Source organism: Corapipo altera, unplaced genomic scaffold, assembly GCF_003945725.1.
Source record: "Corapipo altera isolate COAL_440 unplaced genomic scaffold, ASM394572v1 2, whole genome shotgun sequence".
Classification (NCBI taxonomy): domain Eukaryota; kingdom Metazoa; phylum Chordata; class Aves; order Passeriformes; family Pipridae; genus Corapipo; species Corapipo altera.
The window spans coordinates 6,040,457-6,063,321 of record NW_020884890.1 but is presented as its reverse complement, the minus strand read 5'-3'; the positions used below and the strand labels follow the sequence as shown (position 1 = coordinate 6,063,321).

Sequence of the window (22,865 nt, the reverse complement as noted above, 5' to 3'; positions counted from 1 at the left end):
TTCATTGCCCTTCCCTGGACATGCTCCAGCACCTCCATGTCTTTTGACAGCCAGCTGTCAAGAGCAGCCCTGAGTTTCTTTCTGCTGGGCTGCTCTCCAGCCACTCTGCCCCCAGCCTGGTGCACTGCCTGGGGTTGTTGTGACCCAAGACCAGGACCCAGCACTTCACCTGATTCAGCCTCATACTGCTGGCCTCCCCCCACAAATCCAGCCTGTCCAGATCCCTCTGCAGAGCCTTCCTGCCCTCCAGCAGACCAACACTCCCAACCCAACTTGGTGTCATCTGCAACTGACAGTGTACTCACTTCCCTCCTTCAGACCATTGATAAGGATATCAAACAGGACTGAGTTCTGGGGAACACCACTGGTTAGCAGCTGCCAGCTGAATGTAACTTCATTCACCACCACGCTCTGGGCCTGGCCACACAGCCAGTTCATACCCAGCAAAGAGTGTACCCACCCAAGCCATAAGCAGCCAAAGCACAGTGCCAAATTTCAGGCTCTAGGCTGTAGAAATACACTGAAAACCATCTATAAAGACTGGCCAAACAGTTTCTCATACCAATCTTCTCTGCTATATGGGTTTGTGCTGGGATGGAATTTATTTTCTTCATAGCAGCCTCTCTGGTGCTGTGTTTTGGATCTGCAACCAAAACAGTGTTGATAACACACCGATGTTTTAGCTACTGCTGAGCAGTGCTTACACAACATGAAGGCCTTTTCTGCTCTTCAGGCTGTCCTGCCAGTGAGGAGGCTGGGAACGGGGAAGAGGACAGGAAGAGACACATCTGAGACAGCCGACCCTAAATGACCAGGGGGACATCCCATACAACACCATGCTCAGCAATAAAAGCTGGAGTAAGAAGGAGAAAGGGGGAACATTTGGACTGATGGCATTTATCTTCCTACATAACTGTTAGATGTGATGCAGCCCTGCTTTCCTGGAGATGGCTGAACACCCACCTGCCGATGCTAAGTCGTGAATTAACTCCTTGTTTTGCTCTGCTTGTGGGTGCAGCTTTTGCTTTACCTATTAAACTGTCTTTATCTCAAACCATGAGTTTTCTCTCTTACCCTTCTGATTCCTTCTGCCATCCCACTGGCATGGGTTACAAAGAAATCCCACAACATCCATATTCACTGCAGAGACATATTCACCTACATTCCCCCTCTACATACTGTCTTCCCTCACTTCCTCTCCAGGTTATTCTCACCTCTCTTACCTACAGAGAGCCTGTCTGTCCACATTCAAACCCTAATATATTGGTAGGAACAACCTACCACACAAATGGAGCTCTAGTCTTGGATGATCCCCTAGTTTTACTGTAACAATATTATCAATCTTCGGAGCAGAACTTTTTGTGGACCTCTTTTGTGGAACTTAACAAGAAACCATGGGGAAGAACAGGCTGAAGAGGACAGACAAAATCAGGGCTTTCCTCCACTTTAAGCTCCAGTGGCATAGACACAAATCCTTCCCACAAATGTCCAGGACCTGCATGTCAGGCTAGCTACACCCCAGTACTGTACTCTCCCAAAGTTTCAGCAAACAGCTCACACCTCAGAGTTCTTCAATACCCATCCTTGAAGCTGGGTTTGGGCCAATACACAGAAGAGAAGGTATCTGTGCTCTGTGAGATGTTTAATACCTGCTCTTTAAAAGATAGAATTACTGTATTTTCTCCATCACTGAATAAGAACTATAAAATAATTTAGCTGTGAATAGAATTCATGAGGTCATTTAGACTAACCTAATGTTTCAATCAGATCGAATTAGACCAGGCTGCTCAAGGCTTTGTTCAGGTGCTTTGAGCACCTCTAAGGTATATTCCACCATCTCTCTGAGGAACAACTTGGTCCAGTATTTTAAAGTTTTCTTATTTTTAACCAAAAAATAACCTATTTATATCAAATCCAAATGAATCATGCCACACATTTGAGGCTTAAACACGTTTTGCATCTTGCTAAAGGCACGTCCTTTCTTCCTAAAACTATGGCAGTCTCCTACAAGATGATATTAAATTAAATATAATTCAAACTAACATTCCAGCACGACAGACAATAATCAACACTCAGACATCATTATATCAGCTACATGTGACTGGGAAAGGAAAAAACAAATTTATTTTTAAATAGTGTTCTTCACAGCTATTTTAACTAGATTTGTGTTTCAAAAAAATGGAGAGCAAGTTCATGGCTTTATTGTTTAAGTTTTTTTTCCAAAGTTTCTCTGTAGTTTCTGTAGAAAATAAGTTGTTGCTGTAAAATATTTTTCCTCAAAAAACCATTTTCTTCAGCTGTCAAAAGACTACTACCAAAGTAGTCCACTGCATTTAGTCTAGAATACAGAATTGAGAGTATGGGTTCAAAGTAGGATTAAGGGTGCTTGAGAAGTATCAATTCTCAAAATTTACTCTCAAAGCTTTGCAGTAATCTCAAGCATGTGATCTTGTTGGGTTTGGGTTTTGTTTTTTTTGTTTTGTTTTGTTTTTTTTTTAAGACCAACCACTTGACAGAATATTTTTGCTTCATAAATATATTTTTGGAGTAACCTTTTTTTAAGAAAAGATTCCATGAATACCCAAACTCCATGGAAATTGCAGTGAACAAGGCAAGTGTGAAGGGCCTTCTTTCAAAGGCTGCTTTCTACATGCTACAGAACATCCAGAAAAGTGAACCAAAGCTTCTTAGTCTTTATTAATGGAAACAGTAGTTACCTTCTACTCAGAACACAGAAGAAACTCTCAGCAGTTAACCTTGGCTGGCCATCACACACCAACCAAGGAGGAGAAAATAAGATGAAAAAAACTTCATGAGTCCAGATAAAGGTAGTTTAATACAGAAAAGCAAAGGCCAATGTGCAGAAGAAAGAAGAAAAATATTTATTCACCCATCAGCAAGTGATATCCACTTCCTGGGAAGCAAGGCCTCAGTACACAGTGGTTGCTCTAGAAGACAAACACCTTAAGAACAAATGCTCCCCATGCCCTACTTTCTTTTAGCTTTTATTGCATCACTTTTCATAGCCCATCCCTTTGTGGTTGGTTTGGGTCAGCTGTCCTGGCTACATCCCCTCCCAAACTCTTGCCCACCTCCAGTCTAGTGGCCTTTGGGTGAGGCTGTAGAGACAGCCTTGATGCTGTACTTGCACTGCTCAGCAACAGGTGAAACACCAGTGTTATCAACACCCTGGCAGCAGCTGCAAAGCACAGCACCATGAGGGCGGCTACACGGAAAGTTAACTCCACCCAGGCAAACCCAATACAGCAGTTTAATATTTAAAGTTGAGAATAACTCACCTATCACTTGGCAGTGAGAACAAAGACCAAAAAGCCTACACCCGGTGTCTTATTGGCATCTCTCTTTCGTTTAGGAGGGGAGCTCAAATGCACAAGCATACTTCTGCTGAACATGTAAAGGGTGAACATTAAGTGTGGCACTTGCCGAGTTTAAAGGGATATTTTTGTTATTCTACAGTTAACAGGCAAGTATGCCATAGGAACATACTTCAGTGGGAAAATTAGTCCCTATATATTATAAAAGCATCATTACTTGATTGTTTCTATAAATTGTTGTGAATCACAAATTTAAATCCAAATGACTTGAGCACACATTACAAGGAGCTTATTTAAAATGATCACTCAGTCCCAGTTGCTACTCACTGCCATGTTTTGAATCCCCTGCAAGTTCAGCTGCATTCAGGAATACCAGGCTACACAATGAACCACTTCCATCTTCTTTTGCAGAAATTCCTACAGGACTACTACTGCCAGTGAAGGCCTGTTCTATGAAGCTTCATTCATTTTCCTTCAAACATTTCAGTAAAAATGCATTAGACTCTTGTTCTCTTCTTGTTAAAAAGGAGGAAGGAACATAAGAGTATAGCAATCGATAGCCAAATGTGGAATATCACATTCCTTTTCTCATCCATGCAACAGAGACAGGTCCCCATTCTTAATCAATATATTTTAACACAAAATCGTAGCCAAGTACAGCTTTCAGAAACAGAGCTGCTCTTTTACCAAACCACAACTGCAAAGTTAGTTGCCTGGCAACACTGCCTCTAAGTATCATGCACGGCTGTCCACAGCTCCACTCTGACAGGAACTGAGCTACAACTTCTACCTCTTTTTTCTCCATTGTCTATGGGATGCAAACACCTCTTCCCAAGAAAGGGAAAGGGCAATTGACAGTTTAGGGTTCCTGAGATAGGCAGAACGCTGACCTGTGCAGTTCTCACTTCCCCCATAAAACTTGTCACCACCTCCATCAGCTCCAGAATCAGTGCTCTCTATATCCACATCTGCCACAGACTTGCAGCATGAGGATGTTCTCTGAAACTCTAAGTTCTTCCTCCCCTTCCAATCTTTACCTCAGAACAGAAAAACATCTGGCTTCTCTGTTCAGAGGAACCCAAATCTACTCATCAGTATTTTGGACAAGCAGGAAACAAAGCAGGAACTCAAGGTTCTCTCAGTTGGGTTGCTTCATAGCACCAAGCAGAAGCTCCTTGAGAGTACATACTCAGACATACAAGTTTAGCACCTAAGGGAAAATAACAAGTGATCCAGACAAGACAGTGGAAGAAAAGCAGGAGTTAGCATTATATCATATAATCAGTCTACTGTAAACAAAGATAAATACAAACAGGTATCCATTCAAATCTTAAATATGCCAAGTTATTACAAAGAAAATAAAGCAGTTTTGTTTGAATGGCTTTTTGTGAAGCCATTCAAGAGAAAAATGTTAAGAATAATATTGCTCAAGCTCTCAAACATTAATCAGATAAGAGGTCAGAATGGAAGAAAAACAGGAATCTGTAGTAGTTTCTCTTTTGCCCCAGTCTTCCAGGGGACATAATTTTTAGACATAATATGGAGTTAAAAACAGCAGTTTTAAGATCCAGAGAAATTTCTGGCACAAGGGACACAAGCTCTAAACAATTTTCTACCAGCTCTATGAGGCAGTTTAAGTAGTGAAAGTATTCTTCCAGCTGGATTTGAACAGAATTTCAGTGAAATAAGACATCGGTAACCCTTCTACCATTGTGTCTCAATTCCCACTTGCTTCAAACAGCTAGATTTGGTCCTTTTTATCTCTGGATGCACAAATCGCAGCGAGATTCCTATACTTCCTGAAGAGTTAAGGCTCTACTACAGCCTGTATTTACTGCTGTTTAATCACCTTTCTTTCTTATAAGAGACTTCGACTTTAAACAAAAGAACTTTCTTTTAAATCTACATAGGCTGATACTTGCACTAGGGAGAAAAAAAGAAAAAAATTTACATGGTATCTGCAGTGGGACTCCATACCACCTTGCACGTGATGCAACAACTGAACTGGATCTGAAGTAGCAGAGACTAGAAGGGACCCCAGGAGTTCAGCTAGTCCAAGCCCCCGTGCTCAGAGCACAGAAAATACAGCAGGTTGCTTCGGGCTGTTCCAAATTGGATTTTCAGTATCTCCAGGAATGGATACTCCACAGCCTCTCCAGGTAAACTGCTCCAGTATTCAACATCTCTCAGAATAAAGTTTATTCCTATGTTTCAGTGCAATTTCCTGTGTTTCCATTTGTGTTCATTGCCTTTTGGTCCTATCACCAGATATCACAGATAAGTCTGCCTCCATCACCTTTACTCTATTACCAGTATTTATACACCTTGACAAGATCTCCCCAGCAGCCTTCTCTCCTCCAGGCTAACCAATCCCAGCTCTCTCAGCCTCCCCTTGATTGTTAGGCACACAGTCTCTTCACCTTCGTGCCCTTTTGCTGGACTTCCTGCAGTCTGTCCCTGTCTTTGTACTGTGGAGCCCAGAAATGGACACAGCACTACATACGCAGTCTCACCAGTGCTGAGGAAAAAGGATTGCCTCCCTCCAGACACTGTGAACACACCCTTCCTGAAATACAATCCAATGTTGTTTGCCTTCTTTCTGGCAAGAGTGCGTTGCTGGCTCATGACCAATTTTTGACCAACAGCATCTCCTCTGCACCCCTAGCACCCTCTTCTCGAGGGGCAGGGCTTTGCATTTCTCTTTGTTGAACCTCATAAGGTTCCCATTGGCCCATTTCTTCCACTTGTTTACTTTTCTGCTCTGAGTAGCCGTGCACCGCCTCCCTAAGATCTTGCTTTATGGTGAACTTGCCACCGGTTGCCACAAGAGAGGAGCCCCGAAGAAAAGATACAAGGACTCCCTGAAACAACATCTCAGCCTTGGCCATATTGATCAACATAACTGGTCTACTCTGGCCTCAAATCAGGAGGCCTGGAGACACACCATCTATAACGCTGCGGATGCCTTTGAGAACACACGCAGGATCACTTGAGGAGAAAAGACAACACAGAAAGAATCGTGTCTTGCTGAATATACCACCTAAGGAGTCTTTCTGCTGTGCCTTTTGCAACCGGATATGTCTGTCTCGTATTGGCCTTATTAGCCACCAGCGTGCTTGTAACAAATGTGGATAGAGCCTTTCCCAAATCTTTGTTCGTGAAGCCCAGCCATGATGATGAGCCGTGCATCCCCCTGGGCCACCTGTCTCTGCTTCCACCTCTTATATGCTTCCTTCTTATGCCTGAGCTTTCTCAGAAGCTGCTTGTTCATTTAAGCAGGACCTTGTGCTGCCTTCGCAAAATTTTCTGTTCACTTGGATATACCATCATCATGGCTGGACTTCGCGAATGAAGATTTGGGAAAGCTCTATCCACATTTGTTACAGGCACACTGGTGGCTTATGAGGCCAATACATGACAGACATATCCAATTGCAAAAAGCACAACAGAAAGACTCCTTAGGTGGTATATTCTGCAAGACACGATTCTTTCTGCGTTGCCTTTTCTCCTCGAGAGTGATCCTGCGTGTGTTCTCAAAGGCATCAACAGTGTTATAGATGGTGTGTCTCCAGACCTCCCGACTGGAGGTCAGAGTAGACCAGTGATGTTGATCAATATGGCCAAGGCTGAGATGTTGTTTCAGGGAGTCCTCGTACTTGGATATACCACACTAGAGCTTAACGAAGTTAACCAGCTCTCCTGGATCTCTCTATTCAGAACCATCTTCCAAATGATTCTTCCAAGAAGATCCCTGAACAGAACACAATCTTCCTTCCTGAAGATCACAGTTGCAATCCTACTCTTTGCTTTGTTGTTTCCTCTTCAGATCCTGAACTCTTCCATTTCACAACCACTGCAGCCAAGACTATTTCCAACCTTTACATCCTCAACCTGTTTGTAACAGGTCCTCAACCACTTGTATTAAGATGTGGTCATCAATGCATTCCAAAAGTCTCCTTGATTACTTATTCCATGCTATGCTGTTACTCCAGAATATAACCAGGGTGGTTCAAGACTCCCACGAGCATCAAGGCCTGTGAAGGTTACTTGAGTTATTCAACAAAATCCTTGTTACTACTTCTTTCCTGATCCAGTGTGAAGCAGATACACACACCACCACCCATGACGGTCTGCCCTCTAATCCTGACCCATAAGCTCTCAACTGGCTCATTAACCATCTCTGGGCAAAGCTACAGGCAGCCCCACCACTCTCACAGCAAATGGCAATTTCCCTTTATCACCATCCCAGCCTGCCCTTCCTAAGGACCTGCACTTATCCACTGCAGTCCTCCAGCTGCACGAGCTATCCCGCTCTGCAATGCCAATAAGAAACATGGCTCAGTCTTAAATAATTTTTACTTTTCCATAATATCTAAAAACAACTTATTGACAGGACAGTGAAAGTAGATTCAACTAGTCATGGGTTTCATAGGATAATTCTTTAAGAACCTCAACATGAGAATAAGATATCAACAAAAAACTTTTATCTGTTCACAAGGCGAAGTCATTACGCCTTTGAGAATTTAGTTGTGGCCACAAGAGAACAAAATGAAGCATCTAAGTTCCTAATGTAAAGCTGAATCATACCCAAATGAACCTTACCGAGTTAGTCTAGGACAATGTGACACCTGAGCTGAATCAACTGCTGACTACTCCCTGAGTAATGTCTGATAATTGACTCCTAAGTCCTACAGGGCACATGCATTAAAGAGGGAGTCACCTCTCCAGGAAAAGGTACCTCCCTAAAAGTCTGGATATCATCTAGATATATCTATTTGCTTCCTCTGTATCGTGTACAAAGACCTCTTAAAGCTGCAGCACAGTTGCTCTTTCTTTACAGCATTCAGATCAAAGAGGGCAGATTCACAAGACAGCATCATTCCACTACACAAAAGGAAATTCAGGAACAAAGGAAAGACCAGTTGGTGCAAACAGCATCCTGCAGTGGCAGCTTTTTCATGTCACCAGAGAGTGGCAGAACCACAACTTAGGTACCATTCGGAGACACACCCTGACCAAGAGGACCGAGGTGTTTTGCACACCCTGACCAAGAGGACCGAGGTATTTTGCACTCCAAAAGGCAAGAACGTGGTCTTATCAATACTAACGATCGCTTTTCAGGAACTGTCCCATCTTTATGGTTCACACAATGGAAACAGCTTAGACTGTCAATGACTTCTCAATGTAGGGCAGCAAACTAAGCATGTAAGGAATTCTGCATCTGTATAATACACCTCAGAGAATCTAAAATTTGCAGCATAATAAAGAACCAAATCCCACAAATATTTTTATTAGTAGTTGCAGAAATAATTAGGTTGAAAGGGACCTCCAGAGATCACCCAGTCCAGCCTTATGTCAAAGCAATGCTAAGTTCAAAGCTACATCATGCCACTTTGGGTCTCATCCAATCAAGTTCAGTTAAGTCCTGAAGAATGGAGATTGCACACACAAATACCATTTTAAGGACTTGGGTAAAAAGCCTTCAGACTTTGCAAACAACTCTGTTCTATTACAAGCTAAGCAGATTTCTGTGACTTTTTGAGAGTATTTTTCTGATCTGTAAGAGTCAAGAGATGGAAACAAATCCCTTCCTTACAGGCACCACTAGAGTCACCCAACACTGCAGTACCCAACCCACTCAGAGTGGTTCTAAGTTCTAAGCTAAAACTGCCACACTATTCTCCCAGCAAGTGAGACTCTCTGTTTGGGGAAGACAATTACCACTTTCAGGGCTGCAACAGCAACTAATTCCTGATTCCTAAGTTCCAGTCTCATCCAACCAGTGTCAGCAACAGGTAAGAGCATATAGAACAAAAACAGAACATTGAGGTAGTTTTATTTAGTAGCAGGGAATCAGGAAAAAAACCCTATCTGGTTATACAGTATAAAGACAGACTGAAGGGAGTCTCTGGTCCCTTAAGGTCTTTGAAGGCACTATTTTCACAAAGAGGCCAGAAAAACAAGAGTGTAAGTACCAAATAATCACTAATTATAGTAAGGAACTGTATCACTAGAAATTCTGTAGTTCAACATAGGTCATTCCAGTTGCAAAGTTTAAGTAAGACTCACCCTGAATCAAAATGGTTTGCCTTCATTATTCCTTAAGGAAGGATACTGCAAACCCTCACTGGACAGTTAGAGGCTTCCAATTGTTGCATCTGTCAATTCATACTCCGGTCTGTTATGCTCACACAATCTTTACAATTTGATCTCCCAGCAGCAATACCAACCTTGCAACAGAAACACACAGAGAAGTACCACCAATTTCTTGATCCAAGTGACCTGCAGTAACACCTGATATTTGCAGCTATGGTCACTGGCACAGAATATCCACAGAGCACTAAATCTACTGGTCAGTTATTACTTTGTGTTTGAACTTCAATACAGGGCTAGAAGTTACACTGGAGATGTGTGGAACTGACCTCCAACATAATCCAACTGTCTTCCAATGCCCATAGTGCCACACCATAGAGTTCCTCCACCTTAGGAGGAAGACAGGGAAGAACTTCACCTGAGGAGCTACAGCAGCCAGGCTTTGTCCCAGTGTGAGCTCTGTTGCTGAGCTGTCCCAAAGCTTTCTTACACTGTAAGAAGCAAAACCTGAAGCCTTGCATGAGCTGGGGTCAGTGGGTTATAAGCTATCCACCTGTTTTAGGTTAAATCTTTAGGAAGAAGTACACTGTTAAAGTATACAGTCAAGATTAACACTGTGGAAAGACCACACATCAAACAATTAAAGAACAAAAGAAGCTTCACAAAAAGCTGTGATCACACACAAACATTTGAGTTGATCTCCCAGACACAGAAGAGATTCTGTACAAGATTTAAATTGTAAAAAAAAAAAAAAAAAAAAATAATCATAGCATCTTTAAACACACCTGGAATATTCCAGATTTCTACTGATAGCTAGTTTACCCACTTATTTTAACTAGATTTTTGGCTCCCCTACTGCTGAGAGACTTTCTGTTTGGGATTGGCCAATTGTTAGGGAAGTTAAAATTAGGTTTACTTAAAGCCAAAACTGTAACAATTGGTTCTAGCTAAACAAATTTCAGTACTGCAGTCTTTCCTGTCCAGTCTCTCCCCACACTCCTATGAGCCTGTACCTTTCACTTTTCAGACAGAAAAGACCAAGTCTTCAGTTACATATAGATATTCAATGACTGTACAGTACAACTCTAAGTACTGAAAAGTATTTTCACTACTATTATAACCAAAATAAACTAATTTTAATCTCATTGAACAAGCAACAGCATCCATGTGCCTCTTCGTGCTAGGACTGTGGTACCAGATCATTTAAACATGTTTCAAGCACTACCAGGCATGAAGTAAGTAAATATTAAAAAAAAAAACAACAACAAACAAACAAAAATCCAGACCACTTCCTCCAATACAGAAATTTATTCACTTTTTCTGAAGGCCCGAAACATCTACAATTGTTTATACTAAGGTCTGCAAGCTTCCAATTACAACTGGTTACAGTTTAAAAAGACTGGAAAGCAGCTGACAACTCACATAATTGCCTCCTTGACAGAGAGATGAATTTACAAGCAGTCTTCAGTAGTCAATCTATTTGTACTAAAGACAAATGCATCCAAATACAATCATAGCAAACAGCAAAGGTATGTCAGAGAACATTCACACTGGTTTCAAACATTGTTAGGGACAGTAATCAGTCTTATGTTCCACATTTGCAGAGACAATCAAGAACACTTGACCAAGACCGATTGTCTTCAATTTACAGGCCTGCTTGCTCAGGTGCACAGACCTTTGATTCTGGTGAATATCTTGTCACCTTCTAAGAAAAAAAGCATCTCCTTTTGTGCTTCATCACACACTTTAATTTCTAAGTACTTGATTCAGTACTGTTTAATATCAGCATCCAATTAACACCAGCCTTGCTGCCCAGCAATAACAACACAGGAGACTTCTGGCATGTTATAAGTAGGTATTAACTACACAGAAATAGCAAATTATATCCCCTATAGTCAAAGGGTCCCTGACTGATATTAACAGGTTTTTTTATTTTGGCTCCATCTGACAGATCTCTAAGAGGTATTATTGCTTAAGGGACTCAAATACCAGCATTGAAACAACAATAAAAAAAATGCATTACCTTCCCTCTACAGTGAAAGAGAAGAAAAATTCACATGCTTTACAACAGCTTTCAGCATAGTCTACACACCTGATATAGCTACAGATTTGTCCATCTATTTCCCTCTCCTAGATCCTTCCAGTTCCTACCAGCTTTACTTAGTTATACAAAGAAAAGGATCACAAAGGAATTTCAGCTGCCCCTCTTTGAAAACTTCAGGGTGACTTAAGCTACTGCCAACATATCCTATTATTTCCCACAAATATCAAAACCAGAAGTGTAACTACTTTCCAGTAGCATAACACTGGGAAGACATTTACTGCCTTATGTAAGTAACTGCAACTGCTGTTCAGGCAGGGATGGAAAGAACAGGCAGTACACAGACAAGCACTGCCTTGTCAAATGTCATCAGAACCTCCCCACTCTTCCAAAAGTCTCAGTGATTGAAAAAACAGTTCCAGAACCTTTGATTTTTAGGTTTCTTCCCCACAGAGTGTCATCTGCTCTTTCTGACAGCTGTAAGATTTACAGTTTGAAGGTGACATATGGCAACTACCGTATGGCCCTACGACAGGTAGTTTCCAACACGTTTTAGCAGTGACAATCAGATTCACAGCAACTATTTTAACAGGCCAAAGGCAAATACAGAATAAAACCCACTTCCAAAAATTGTTGCCAGAGTCAGCAATCCTAATTATTACTTAATGCTACTCTGGCAGATGTGTCCTCAGCTGCATTCTACACCTTCCAAAGCTAACATGTCTGCATACCATACTTGAAAAAGCAGATCAGAAACCAAAGGGTTGGTTTGTTCTTGATACAAGACCACTATTAATGACAGGAAGATTATTTTGAGGAAGACCAAGAAGTAACCTTTTTTGAATTCTTACACAGAGCAAGCATGTGATAATACAGGAAAGGTGCATGCTTCAAATCTCCTCACAGGAAATACAGATGGTGGTCCTATATCTGAGAGCAAGGAGAGCTAACTCAGTAACTTAGGAGTGACAGGATGGTAGTAAGTTTTGATGATCATCTTTTTGATGCAAGAAGTACAAGCCAGAGGAGAGGCCTTAATGATACAAAGGAGGAGTTCAACAGTGGCATTACCGCAGATACAATGAAAGTAAGAAGTGATAAATATGGTAATAAGATCAGATTAAATTTTTAAGGGTCAAGAAGATATTAATAAGATTTTAAATTACACCTAGCTACTTGAAAATTCCCGAAGGCTTAAAGAATAGCAGTTAAAACACATATACAAGCATAATCTGCAAAATTTCCACAATCCTTGGATGTAACTATCTGGACAGATGCCTAGAGTAAATATAATACCTCAGGTTTAAGAAAAACTGTAACACCTAGGGTGAGAGAAAAGAATTAAGGATGACAGCTTTGGTTAAGAACCCATGCTGAACTGATAGCTATCTGAAAGACCATACTGAAAACAATGTTTTTAAACAGTGCCAGAATAAGACCTGAGATGCAAAAGCAACACAGTTAACACAACCAGAGTTAATCCCGAAGATGGTGTTGCCTCACAATTAGGTGAACAGGAAAAAAAAAAACAAAAAAACAAAAAATAGAACTCAGGGGATCCTACTGAGCAACAGAGAAGAGAATGACAGAAAATGGAGCAAAGTTCACACAAGAGAGGGAAGTAACAGAAACTAAAGCAGACAACATTTCAAAGAAAACAGAATAAATTACACTAACAAAAGGAAAAACATGTTTTTTACAAAACATGAACTAGGACTGGCAGAAGTCCTAAATATTTTGTCATGAGTGCTTTCATGTCCATGTCTGCAGAATCCAGGATGAAGAGGCTCCCCATTGGAAGTGGCAAAAGGGAACTCCAGACTAATGACAAACATGAGCAGAGATGAAAGGGATGCTGTTAGTGTTGCAAGAGGTGAAGGGGACTATCACAGTCTGCGGAAAGTCACACAAAGACCTGACAGACTCTGGTTAGCTTAACAGAGCCATGTTAATAGCTACTGCCTCAGACAGCACTGCATTCCAGGACTAGCAAAACTACAGCTTTGCCAGACGGCAGCAAGTCATGAGCACTCAAACACCATGGATTAAACGTGTAACATATTAGGAAAAACCTGCTAGCTGGTTGCAGATTTTTCACTTATTTTGTTAACATGAAGTTTTAACAAAGACTGATATAACAAGGAAGAGCTCAACAGTGGCATTACAGGCTCATGTCAAGTTTGATTTTCAACTAAACAATTGATCTTGGGTTTTTTTCTGAGCTATGTCTTCTGGAAGTATACAGAAATCCAGACTTCAGGGCATAGTGAAAACATGTCAACTTGTTCACACAACTCTCCTTCCGGGAAAGAAGCTTCATTAACTTAAGGAAAGAAAGCTACAAAGACTGAGCATATATGACCATCTCTCAGTCATGCACCTCTAGAACAGCTGCAACTAAAGCATCTTTATCATTCCACACACTCCTCTTCATCTGTAAAAAAAACATACACTTAAATACAGGCAGAGTCAGATAGCACTATAAATCTAATATGATAAAAGACTTAAAAGAAGAGTTGCTAGAACAGGATGAAGAAAGTAAAAATTAAACTTGAAGAGAGAAAGAGAATAAATAAACAACTCATAATTCCCTCAAATTGCATCACCCAGTATTTTCAGGCCAGCTTTCCTGGAGGACAGGGTAAAAGCAAGCCATGCCTCTGACACACAGACAGACAGCAAAGGAGAAGCGGGGTTGAGCAAAATGGAAAAGCAAGAAGCCTTCAGAAGCACCATCAGATTTGAGGTAAGTAAAATAGTTTACTAGAAGGATGGAAACTGAATTAAGAGATACTAGCAGAAGGCAGCCAGGTCAAGATTGGTAGGTCCTCCAGAACCTGAACAGAAAAGAACCAAATTGAAGATACACTGAAGCTTGATCTTACAAAACAAAACACCAAAGAAAAGAACAGTGAATAAAAATACTTTATTATACATTAATTAACACAAATATAAGGAAGAGGAAGATGAAGGTGTCAGCACTGTTGAACTGAAAGGGCAAAAGTTACCAAGGACTACGGAGATTTACAAACAATACTTTGACCAGGTGATGGTTAGAAAGAAGAAACTCAGAAGGTAGAACAAAAAGTAACTGGAGAATTCCAGACTGATCTTGAGCAACACAGGCTCTAAGGCCTATGCTATAGAACAATATATACAGGGAATTCCATAAGCAAGCAACTCAGAGCAGCATTCAGCACAGAAATCTGAAGTGCCAATAACACACAAAACATACAGACATGTTTTTTTCCAGAAAACCACCAGTTACAATGAGTCTTTTACATGGTAACCAAAAGCCAGGAGGCAAGAAGAACTGTACTAGAAAATATTTAAGAAGAATTACAAAATATAAAGATCTATTACCTTTGGTGTAATTCACATCATATAATTCTTAGGGTTATATCTTAGGAAAATACAGTCCTGTTTCTGATTGTTCAAGGCACTACATGTCTTATGTCAGTGGCAAAAAAAATTAGCATATGGAGATTGGAAAGAGAATTTACAAACCCAGTGCCATTTCTGGTTGCTCAAACAAAGCTCACTGCACTTCACCTCCACTCGAATGGAGAAGGACTGAACAAGGCAGCTCTGACTAACCATACAGTGTGAACCCCTGCTCGTTATTCAGGAAGCATTACACTTAATAACTTACAGTGCAGTCACCTTATTTAGGGTAAGATCTTAATTAATTGGCTCTAGATGAAAGAGGGATGTGCTACGTTTTTCTATTTCAAAGCTACAGAATCCAAAGTAAACACAAACAGAAATATGTATCTACTTTTGTGTAGGAAAGCAAACCCACTAGACTAAAGCAATATAAGATTTGACAGCGATATAATCTTTAAAATTTCATTCATCATCAAAGCTACATCTGTGACACATTTAATCAGACACAGACAGCCAGATTCACAAAGCCTGGCATTTTGACTGAGTCAGCATCGCAGGGTATATTGTTCTGGACAGTCGGCATTCAACTCATCTGGCATCTACCCCTGGCACTGGCCAGCCCCTTCCCGAAGGCCACAGCCCGCTCTCGATCGATACCTGGCAGCGCAGGAAGCGGACGCGGCCGTGAAACTTCAGGAAAGGGCTGGGCCAGTTATTGCATAAAGCCCCAGCTGGGGGTTCCTCGCTAGAGGACAAGGCAGCTACAGCCCAGCCCATGGAGGAGCGGGAGGCAGCCGGCACCGAAAGGACGGGCTGTCTGCCCGCCCGCACCGCCGCTGCCCCGGGCCCGCCCATCCCGGTCCCGATCCCGGCTGCCGCCCCCCGGGCCAGGGGCCGGGAAGGGCCGCCCGCCGCCCCCGGCCGCCCCTGCGGACGTGGCGCGGCCCCTCCCGGTCATCGCAGCCCCGAGCGGGACCCGCGGGGGCAGCGCCGCGCCCGGGCGGCCCCTCGTCCCCCGCCCCGCGTACCCTTGGCCTCGCAGTCCGCGCAGTACTTGTTGTCCTCCTCCCGCAGCAGCTTGGCCAGGATGGCCTGGTGCTGCTCGTTCTGCTTCTGCGCCTTCTCCCGGCAGGAGCGGGTGGCCATGGCGCGGCTCGAGTGGGCCGGGAGCGGGGCCGGGAGCGCTCCTGCCCTGGCGCGGCCACGGGAACCGGCGGCCGCGAGCGCTGACTTCCTCAACCGGAACTACTTGCGGACGCGGACGCATCCGCCTGCCGCCCGCCCGCCCTCCCTCCCTCCCTCCCCGCTGCTCCCGGCGCGCGCGCGCGCGCGCACACACGACCCCTCCCAAGCAGCCCCCTATGCCGCGAGAGACGAAAAATAGTCCGCCGCGTCTCAAATGCCGCGCTAGGATGTCGCCCCTTCCTCGCAGATCTTCGCAAAGAGCGAGAACCCCCCGCCCTGGCTTCGGAAGGGCACGGAGGGGCGGTGTCCAGCCGGGTGGGTTCACCTGGAGCCAGCAGGTGAAATATCCATCCGCCGGAGGGTGATCCCGCCCTCCAGGTGCTGCTCGGGGGGGGCGGAGCCCGGCGCGAGCCGCCGCACCTGTGCGCGCGCCGCCTCCCCCCGGCCGTGAGGGAACGGGTCCCTGGGGTGTCCTGGAGGCTGCGCTGCTCCAGGTGGCAACAAGGCGGGAAGCACCTCGAAACACACAGCCAAGGGATCTGCCAGTGTCCGTGGGATTGGGACCCCCTGTGTCTTTGAGGCAGGTGTCTCTTTCTTCGGGCCGGTGCTGAGGGAATAAAAATAAGCTCTTAGAGCCTCTTGACTGAACAGATACTGCCATAGCCTTAACTTGCCCTCTGAGCTTTCTCCAAGAGTACGTGTTTCTGTCTGAAATAAAGCATTACAGGCAGCAGAGACCATACAGTGAGGAGACTAGGGCTCTTCCACTCCCACCGAGGTGGTGAGATGTTCTGAGGAAGGCAGAGCTGGATCCTGAGGCTGCTCTGTGGGTTGGACACAAAGTACCTGCAGAAGGCACAGCCCAAGCTGATTTTCTGGGACCAAGGCTGGACCTCTACACTTTGTACCATGTCTATATCGCCCCCTTTCTCCATTTTGTATCATGTCCCTTCGCCTCTCTTGACTACTCTGTTGAGTCTGTTCACCAGTAACATCCTTTTTTATCAAATCAATTCTAGCTTGTTGTGGTTTTTTGCCTCTAATCCAACCCTTCTGGAAAGAGCTGAAGCCTATATATAGCCTATAAAATACTTAAGTGAGGCAGATGGAATTTCAGGTCTTTTCTCTCTCAGCCATTAAATTACTGAGTCATTCTCCGTATCTTTCTTTTTCTCAGTTCCAACTCCCCTAGGTTTGGAAGAGTTACAACAGAAAAGACTGAGAATAATGCACATCAAGTTAATTAGTAGCTAGCTAGCACCCAAAATGGGAGAATGTGGTTAGATTTCCCTCAAACAGAGTTAAAATCTGCCCATAGAGTGTTCTGGCCAGTGACCTACTGGGTGTGAGGCTGCAAAATGAGTATGTGGTATAGATACATAATTTTAGCAGAGGGTTTAGCATCCTGTTTGGCATTAAGGGTTAAAACCAGAAATACAGAATGGCACAACATAGCTGAGCTCCAGCTGCCTTACTGCAGTGTCTAAATCCAGACTTGCTACACCAGAAGGTGTGCAACAAAAATTGTGTATTCTGATATTCGCCATGAGTCCCTTGCCAGAGACTTGATTATTGGGGCGCAATAGTCCTGGCCACTTAAACATGACATTAAACAGGACTGACTTCTTCTAGCCGAATATTTACCTACAAGCATACAACTTTTTCCTAGCCTAAAGTGGTTTTAATTATTGGAATTTTTTTGTAGAGAAAACCAGTTTCAGCTAGAAGGGCAGCCTCTGCTCCTTGCTGTTATTCCAGGACTCAGAGCAAGAGAAGTGGGTAGGAATTGCCTGAGAGAAAAGGAGATTAACTTGCCTCTCATATGCCAAGTAACCAGCAGCACTGCCATTTTACAAGAAAATAGTAGTTGCTTTTGTACATGACAGACTTGACCTGTAATTTACATGTAGTCTGAAATTGTCTTCCATACTGCCAGAAAAAACCTACACAAGTGCAGACTAAGTGTATTGTTTGGTGTGCACTTCTGCCCTTAGTGCCTTAAAACTAGATATCTTGATTTATATGGAATATCCTCTTCTAACTGTCAAACATGAAGATGCGCTTTTTGTGTTCAGGTTTAAATACTTCTGCTTCCAGTAGAAACACGAAATCACCTGCTTCACCAGGGGGCTGAGATGAACAGGTTATTAATATTTTAATAGATAGCACTTTGAAAACAGCATGTAAATACATTATTAGGTGTTTCCCTCGGAGTTCAAATGAATCAAAGGAGGACAAAAATGTATCCCTTCTGTGCCTTTGCTGCTTCTTCTAGATCCTAAAGAGAAGTGTTGTAGATGTGAAGTTACTGCCCGGAGCATTTTTCAGAGATTAAAAAAAAGGAAGAAAAGATGTCTTTGGGGATACAATACGATTTGCAGAATGACTTAAGGTCTGCCCACACCATACCGTGACATGTAGTGCAGAGAGGCCAGAGATGTTGCTCCTTCAGAAGAAGATCCGTAGTTGTCACGCTGAGCCTGTCAGCTCGGTGCCCTTTGCTTCATCTTTCATTAAGCCCTGCAGAGCACAACCTATGCAATCCAGTTGTGGAATTATTTAAGTACATTCTCTGTGTTTCAAGACCTGTATGTTCAGAAGTGAGTGAGTTTCATGTGGCTAACTGAATTTTCCAGAAAGTAACTTAAACACTGGACTTCTGCAGTTTCCAGTGCTAGAGATTGTGTTGTATTCAGTAAAAGCAAAGATTTGCCCAGCATGAGAAAGATCTCTCCCTAATTGTCACTACTTGTCATCCTGTAGGCTATTTCACTGTTTTGCAGGGATACCTACGGACAACTTGTGAAGTTCATGTTGTTTTATAATCTCATAGCTGAAATTCACTGAATCTAGACACCCACCTTATTCAGGAATCATCCCATAAAACAGCTTTAAATAGTATTTGCTAATCAGGACAGTATTAGCATAAATTTGACTTAATGGGGAAGAATACATCAGGTGCAAAGTTATTAACTGGATTGAAACCAGGTGTCAAAATAGCTGCATTTTTCTAATGCCTCATCCTCAAATATCGAAGTCCAGAAATAAACAGGGTTCCAGTTAGAGTTGTTCAGTCAAGAATTTCTGATTCATAAGAAACCTTGGTGCTTTTCATAATCTTAAGTAAAAAGATATATATATATATATGTATGTATGTCAAACTTCCTGGGAATGAACTCCTCCATGCTGGCTCTCCGTGCTGTGGAATCTGGGGTAAGGTGGTACCTGAGTTCCTTGGCTGGCAGACAATGGCAGAACCTGAAAAGTTGACACTGTGTTTTAGCAAACATTTTAGATGCAATTTCTATCACAGACTTAAGAAAATCTTGAGCTATGAGCCAGTCACTCTGTCTCCCCTTGATGGCCAGTGGAGAGAAAGAGACATTCCTGAAGGTGGTTTGTCACCCTCTCAGAGAGGTGTTTGACTGGGGTGAGCTCAATTACCATCTGGAAGGGCCTCTGTTAGAAGGAGGTGAATGACTTTTCTGATAATTTGTGCCTCCTAGTTGACTATAAAGGGTAGAGAGGGTGACCTTGTACCTGAGTGGGCAAAAGATAGACATTTAAGTAATGGATTCTCACCATTGTTTTTAATTAATGAGAAGTTTTCAGCAGTGTGCTTTGTGTAGAAAAAGTCCTGCCCAGCTCTAGTTCTGATATTTTTAATTAAAAAAAAAAAAAGGAGAGGAAGTCACAGTAACATCACATTACATGAAATTACACCTCTATCAGGGAGTCTACAATTATACCAAGGGTTTCCCCATATTCTTCTTATTTGCTTAAAAAGAAAAATACAGCCCCAAAACCAAATTCAACAAAGTGTTTAAAAATGCAGTATTTTCTACCAAACCCTCCCCCCCAAAAAAAGCCCAAACCCAAAAAAGTCAAAACAAAACAACAAACACAAACAAACAAAAACAAAAGAAAAAACCAAAATACAACAAACCACAGCCTTTGAAAATCAGAAAGTTTGGTTTTCAAAGCTCAATTTTAATTCTATTTTGATAAACCTTTTTAATGTTAATATACAAACTACATGTATATTTGATCATAATACATTAATTTATGCTTTACAAAACTTTAGTTATACTGTACAGAATGTATTAATGCTATGAAAAGAATCTTTATGTGATGCAAAAGTTGTTGGGGACAAGACTGTCTAAACTATGGTTGAATATACTGGATACACAGGAGAAACAAGATTATGTCTCACCATCCCCAAAGTGGGTATTCCACATTTGCCAGCCTTGGTAGTGTCACTGCAATTGGAATTCTGGTCAATAAGCATTGCAGGGTTCCCCAGGGGTGGCATGAGTCATGTGTTCTTACAGTTGGAGCACTTTTTGCTTGGCCAATGAAGCAAACAGCTATAGTGTCACTCCTAAGATGGTTAAAAAGTATTGAAGCACCAATATTTATAGGTGAGGCTCGTTTCTCTACAGCAACTTGATCGGAGACTTGAGATATCAAAGACAGCAAATTTTTCCTCCAGTTTCTAGGTTCTTCCTTTACTTCTATGCAGAGACCAAACACTTGGTGTTAGATCAGTTATTGACATTATGACATCCCAGATAGGGCAGTCTAATTTCTATGGCTGCTGAGCATTTGAAACACACTGAAAGATTGTTATGTGATTTGAGCTTCTGAAAATTAAGAGAGAAATTCTTAAAACTAGAAAGAGATCTCCATCTTTTATGAAAGTAGCATCCTAGCACATGATGATCCTTCACCAACAGTCTTGTTTTCTTGAGAGTTATTAGTCAATCTGCATTTTAATTGTAAATAGAAATTAATACCTGAGGGGGGAAACTGTAAATTAAATAGATGGGTGCAGATGGCTAAATACATTTAAATGACCTTTGCTCTCAGTCATAATTGTGTAAGCTCAGGAAAAAAATACCATACTGTAGAGCTAATATGCATATATACAATTATGTTTTAAACTAGTGCATGTAATTGGCCACTATATTCTAGTGTGAATTATAGTGTAGGATAGTGTAGGTGTAGAAAATAAGGATGTGAAATCTCCATATGGTTCTGATGGAAGCACGGAAGAGATCTTACAAATTAAATGCTTTGCACTTTCCAAATGCACAGAGTATTTTCAGCTATTTAAGGCTATTTGTATGTTTCAGTCTGAGTCTTCTCATTTCAATTCATCTCATTTTAAGATCAGGCTTTCTGAACAGAGAGACTGTTAGATGGAACTCTGTGAGTCACACATTTGGCTCAGTCAGGGTTTGAGGATTAGACTACCACCCTTAGGTATCAGTAGTCCTTGATATCTAGCCAAGAAGAAGAGCAATAATCAGACGTAAAATCAGTTGCAAAATCACAAATTTGAAATATCAAGGAAAAATATGAAAAGAAAATACAAAGAGAGAGAGCTGAGCTCCATTGTTATTACTGTTTCATGTGCTACTGTGCAAAAGGGAGTCTTTGAAGCTTAAAAATGTTTTGTTGATGGGTAAATGACAGGATAGACACTAAAGCTAGGACAGTTTTTGGTCTTCACAAATCTTAATTTTAGCTCTTCAACAGTAGGAACTGTGATTCATATAGCCCATTCTTTCCCTCCAATGGAGTCATGAACTTGCAGAGAGCACGGGCTAAGGACTAGCTGATGAATTGCAACATTCAGACTGTTGTAGACAAAATAGAATCTACATATACACAGCTTTTGAGATGGTTTTTCATCTGTAACATTACGTTTTTCCTTCTCTTTTTTGTAGTACTTTTTTAATACTAGTGTAAATAAATCAGTGTATGTCTTTTCAATATCCCTTATGATGAGGAGTGATTAATAATTGTGTGCTATATCTTACCTGTTTGAAAGTCTGCAGTGGTCCTGCCAATGCTACCTATTTTTGTCTTAGTAGAATCTTTGTCAGAGAAGTGGAAAAACTGAAGACAAACATTTTAAATATTTTTGTTTTACTTTTGCTCTTTTGAGATAATTTCATACTGGGGAAGACTGAGGGGGTGGGGTTATAGCAAATCATACTAGCTTCTGAGTGTCTCTGAAGTTCAGAGATGCTGAAGAATAATAATTTCTACTTCAAAAGCTGGATATTTTTAGAGAGCAGTGAGTCTTTTATCAAGAAAAGAATGTCCATAGCACTCACAAACTGAGCTTATGTCTGCAGGAAAATGTTTTTCTTCAGCCACTTGATACTCAAGAAATGAGAAAAGTGATTTGCTGTACAAAAGAAAAAATAATCTCTTCCTTCAGCCCTTCTCTGATCTATCACTTGAGGAAAAACATAGTTGGATGTGTTCCCAGGGCAGTGGCTACATATGGCAGCTAAAAAATCTCCTGTGTGGCTGTCTCTTGAAGCATGAAGCCAGTGATGGTTGATGTGATCTTTTTAACTTGTTTTTTTTGTACAAAACTTGCAGTTATACTGCACAGGAAGTATGATGTCAGGAGAGTATGAGCTCTGGCTCCAGGAATTCGCAGCCCTTGAAGAGCCGTGTGGCCCTACGCAGCCTGTGCAGGAGAACAGGAAATCTCTGCACAGGCAGCTGACTGGGATTCGCTCCAGCTCGCTAGTTTGCTTCAACTTTTTGCTGCCTCCCTTTAGGCTGACTCTGGAATTCCTTCCAGATCAGACCAAGTTTTCACAGAATAGGGAAGTTTTTGTGGAAACCCGCTTGTGACTGTATTGCTTTTCAACAGGAGTTCTTTCTCTTTACAGAATCTATGTTGGGCCTTTGCTCTTCAGCCCTTTCCCTTTCCTTTCCTTTCCTTTCCTTTCCTTTCCTTTCCTTTCCTTTCCCTTTCCCTTTCCCTTTCCCTTTCCCTTTCCCTTTCCCTTTCCCTT

The 22,865-nt window shown here is 42.0% G+C and overlaps 1 protein-coding gene across 2 annotated transcripts in view; it reads right to left on the bottom strand.

Annotated features, from left to right (window-relative positions):
* Nucleotides 1-16,088, bottom strand: part of SMAP1 (small ArfGAP 1) — an 89,595-nt gene extending 73,507 nt beyond the window's left edge. For both annotated transcript variants that reach the window (XM_027644740.1, XM_027644741.1), the window contains exon 1: nucleotides 15,885-16,088. In XM_027644740.1, coding sequence (XP_027500541.1) covers nucleotides 15,885-16,002 — 118 coding nt within the window. In that variant the 5' untranslated portion in view covers nucleotides 16,003-16,088. The remainder of the gene's footprint in view (nucleotides 1-15,884) is intronic.
* Nucleotides 16,089-22,865: the final 6,777 nt, after the last annotated feature.